This window comes from Penaeus monodon, chromosome 4, assembly GCF_015228065.2.
Source record: "Penaeus monodon isolate SGIC_2016 chromosome 4, NSTDA_Pmon_1, whole genome shotgun sequence".
Lineage (NCBI taxonomy): Eukaryota > Metazoa > Arthropoda > Malacostraca > Decapoda > Penaeidae > Penaeus > Penaeus monodon.
In genome coordinates, this window is record NC_051389.1 from 5,990,383 (window position 1) to 5,995,382 (window position 5,000).

Below are 5,000 nucleotides of genomic sequence, written 5' to 3' on the forward strand. Positions count from 1 at the left end.
TCAGTTATAAATCGTAGTAGTAGTGATAGGTCGAAGATAAGATATGAGATAAGTGTGTAAGCATAGAAATAAATGTATTAAGATTAATGAGATCATATGTAGTTTTTACCCGATAAAGGAAGATAAAAAGAGAAAAAAAAACAGAGAGAGAGAATATTAGTACAGCAAAGAAAAAATAAATAAACGCAAGACTTAAAGTTGATAATAACAGCGACAGTACATAGAAAGAAAAAAATAATACAGGAAACTTTGTTATCATGTGTGGAACTATTTATGTCTAAAGATATATAGATCGTAGAGAATATTTCCAAGATTATATCTTATCAAAAATACATTATAAAAAATGTCAAGTTTAAAATATGTAAAAAAAATTATCGCACAGTTTTAGTTACCACATAAGTTTATTCTTGAAAAGTTGAAAAACGTGTTTATTCGCAAAAATCATCTCAATTTTGTTTCGTTATGAATTACAATATAAAACAGAAAGAAAGGAAGAAACTGTATGTAATTACAAATACCAAAATGAATCAATAATAGCATACATTAAATAGATAACGGTAATTACCAATTACTGTAACAGTGAATGTGAAAATTATATCACAATGTTAGTAACGATGACAACGGCAATGATGTTAATGATGTACATGACAATGAACTCATTAATAACAGTATGTACTAAATAATAACAATACTATTAAAAAGAATAACAGTCATGCCAATCATAACGACTGTGATTCTCATAAACAAACCACTGAATCACTTAATCTATTATCACCATCATCTCTTAAAAAGGCCACTGACAAATTCATCTCTAAATCAGGGTTATGTAAATGACATATCTTTACATGTACAAAAGACTATTTACGCCTCGTCTTCTCGTTTTTTTTTTTTAATAGCAATAATAATGGTTTAAGTCTCATTATATCACCTATAATAACAGGGATGATAATAAATAATGATGTTAATGTAATATGATTTATATATATATATATATATATATATATATATATATATATATATAGTGGTAATATTAAGAGGAACAGCTATAGTGATGATGATGACATTTATGATAATGATAGTCATATTCATAATCATAATGATTAATGATGTTGCTGTTGAAGATGATGATGAGAAGGATAATGATAATGATGATTACATTAATAATTATGATAACTATTCTTAGCATTATTATTATTATCATTTTTTTTTAATTTTTTTTTTTATGAAAAATAAATTAATAATGATATAATAGCAATGGTCATGATAATAAAAGTAAAATAATGATATTAATAATAATAATAATGATAATAATAAATAATAAATAATAATAATAAATAATAATAATAATAATAATGAAAATAATAATAATAATGGAAATAATCATAATATTAATAATAGTAATAATGATAATAATAATAATGATAATAATAATAATAATAATAATAATAATAATAATAATAATAATGAAATAAAGTTAATGATAATAAAAATGATAAAAGTAACAAGAACAACAACAAAACAATAATAGTAATACGAATTGCATAATGCATAATTAATCTCATGCTTAGCGATAAACACCAGAGATCGTACTGTATCTTGGTTCAGAGAAAACTACGGAAGAGAGTTCGCTACGTGACTGAAAAATAACAAAAACAACAACAACAACAACAACAAAAACAAAGGTAAAATGGTCCACCACATAGTCACAGGTGCAAAATTTCGAGTAGATTTTCGCTTCGTATCTACGTGAAAATATTATCTACTTTGAAGTAGAAAAAAAAAATCTATTGTCTGGGTGAGATAGATAAAGGAGTTTGAGAGTTAGTGACGACGCAATAAACATGGATAGAGAAACAAAGGGGAAAGTATGGATATGTCCTGAGATGTTATATTGAATTGATGGGGACGAGGGGGAGGGAGAGCCAGAGATAAGGGAGGAGGGAGAGCGGGAGGGAGAATAAACGAGAGAGAGAGAGGAGGAAGGAGAGAGAGAGAGGGAGAGGGAGACAGAGACAGAGAGAGAGGGTGAGAGAGAGAAAGAGAGAGAGGCAGAGACAAAGATAGATAGATAGACAGACAGACAGAGAGAGGCAGAGTCAGAGGTAAACAGACTGACTAATAGACAGACAGATGTATAGAAAGAGACAGCCAGAGATGACAGACAGACAAAAATACAGACGTAGAGAAAGAGAATGGAACCAAAACACCAACTTCAAATATCGAGAGTAGGCGAAAGAAGGGGGGAGAGGGGGATACAGTGACAGGGATACAGGGCCATATCAAGAGTGCCTGGCCCCGCATGGCACCATTTCCGCGCATACATACTCTCGATCTGGTCTGGCTCAAGCGAATCCTGGAAAAAAGAAGTTTGCTCCATTAGCACTGGTGGAAAACGAGGAGGAAAATGGATGCTAAACAGTTGGAGAATTAAAAGGGTTAATCTGAACGTAAGATTTCGTGAATAGAATACTTAATAAGCACAACGTGTTAATGCTTTATAATGATGAAATAAAAAGAAAAACTCTAGTGAAGCGAAGTCTAATAATCATACCTAAAGAATTGAATCATAAAATTTAAAAAGGGTTATTCACTGAAACTGCATTAAATAAATAATGAAAGAAATTCATTGAACACAAAGGAACATAATAGCATAACATAAAGCTGAGAACAGATAGCTGAAATAAAGATTTTTAACTGGATTAGTATTGTTTTTAAATAACTTAATACTCTGAGGATTATAATTAGTGCTATCAGGAAAAAAATACGATAGTTTTCACAGGAATCCCAACACATAATATATTTTCTCCTTTTGGTTGTTTACTTCTTCTTTTTTGTCTCCTTCTTCTTCTTCTTCTTCTTTTTCTTCTTCTTCTTTTTCGTCTCCTTCTTCTTCTTCTTCTTTTTCTTTTTTTTTAATTCTTCTTCTTCTTGGTTATTGCAGTTAGTTGCTTGAAAGGAAAAGAGCCAGAGGTAAGGGAGGAGGGAGAGAGGGAGGGAGAATAAACGAGAGAGAGAGAGAGAGAGAGAGAGAGAGAAAGAGAGAGAGAGAGAGAGAGAGAGAGAGAGAAAGAAAAAGAGAAAGAGAAAGGGAAAGAGAGAAACAGACAGAAACAGCGAAAACGAGCGGAGACAACTAGAAAGAGAAAGAGAGACAGAGAAAGAGAGAAACAGAGAAAGAGAGAACCAGAGAAAGAGAGAAACAGACAGACACAGAGACAACTACAAATACAGAACACAAACGTCTAAGATCTAACTCATAACATAGGAAAAAACGAGACAAATTTAGCATAAAGGGCGACGTGCATTTCCCCTCCACTGTTGACTCACACGCATTCAAATATTGATATGAAAATTGGGGTCGAAAATGCTTTTTTTTTTCAGCGTGTTTGAAAGAAAAAAAAACTTTGCTATTCTTGGACCCAAACGTAAACACCAGAATGGCAAACTTGGGGTAACTGTGTATGGTAGAAAATAGATCGACAGATTAAATATATGATAATAAAAATAATTTTGAAAGCAATCTTTCGAACAGATTCGTTCGTGCACCGAAACTAACGGAGAAAAACGAACATTACTGATAACATACTGTTCTGCCGTAGCACAGGGTAATCTGAAGAAACTAGGGTGTTATATATAGTGCCAGTGCCAAGGCATCTCCAGCAGGTAGACTAAAAGAGTGCCAAAGAGATAGATAGAGGAGCCATGTGTCATTTTATCGCGACGCCCTGAAAATGCAGCGTGGCTTTGGCTTCGGTTTCGTAGAATTTCGATTATAATTATTTTTTTTTTTTTATTGTTAAAATGGTTTCTAATAATAAGTTTTCTAATTATTATTAATGCTTTCTTACTCATCATTATAATTTTTTTTTATTCATAGTTTAATTTTTTATTGTTTTATTTTTAACATTTTTTTATGGTGATAACAAAAAAGTGATTGTATTATATTTGATCATATTTCGATTGCAAAGTTGATAAATATAGTAACTGGAGTAATAGAGGTGATTTTGATAAGAGATAAGATAAAAATGATAAGGATAAATGGGGTATCAATGATAAGAATGATGCTAATGATGGTGATGATAATGATGATAATAACGATGATAATAAATAATAATAAAAACGATACTCACCATGGCAATAATAATAAGAATAACAGTATTGGCAGAAAAGAATATGAATAATAACAATAAACAATAATAATGATGATGATGATGATAATAATAATAATAATAATGATAATAATAATAATAATATAATAATAATATATATAATAATAATAAATATAATATAATAATAATATAATATATAATAATAATGATAAAATAATAATAATGATAATAATAATAATAATAATAATAATTAATAATAATAATAATGATAATAATAATAATAATTATAATAATAATAATAATAATAATAATAATAATAATAATAGTAATACTAATAATGATAATGACGATAATGATAATAATAGTAATAATAGTAATAATAATAATCATGATTATAACAATAAGAGTAATGATAATGACAGTAAAAGCAAAAATAATTGTTATGATCATAGAGTTACAAATAACGATACTGATAATAATAACGATAATAACATTAACAAAGTATTTATACATATGATGATAATGAAAACAACACACACACACACTCATTATATGCAAACAATGTCTTTATATGCAAACTTACTGAACACTGCAATAAATTCCCCTTTGAAACACATATAAAGTGATAAGGAACCAGCTGGACAATGCCTAGAATTATACACGGAATCGGCACGTGGTGTGTGTGTGGCCATGCTATATTACTGCTGTTATCTACCACTAAAACTAGACGTTCGTTTATGTACTGTGACCGTGAGGCTGAGGGCTGTATATATATAGTCTTTCTGGTGCTGTCTTTCTGTTTTTTGCCTGTCTGCTCTTCGTTTGCGGTGTCTGTCTCTCTTTCTCTCTCTCTTTCGTTCTTTGTCTTTCTTTTTTTTCGGTGTTTTGGTT

The 5,000-nt window shown here is 29.7% G+C and overlaps 1 protein-coding gene across 1 annotated transcript in view; it reads right to left on the minus strand.

Moving 5' to 3' along the window:
• LOC119569379 (troponin C-like) overlaps positions 1-5,000 on the minus strand; it is a 17,163-nt gene that overhangs the window by 6,202 nt on the left and 5,961 nt on the right. The window contains exon 2 of the mRNA XM_037917569.1: positions 2,326-2,353. Within this exon, the coding sequence (XP_037773497.1) occupies positions 2,326-2,353 (28 nt within the window). The remainder of the gene's footprint in view (positions 1-2,325; positions 2,354-5,000) is intronic.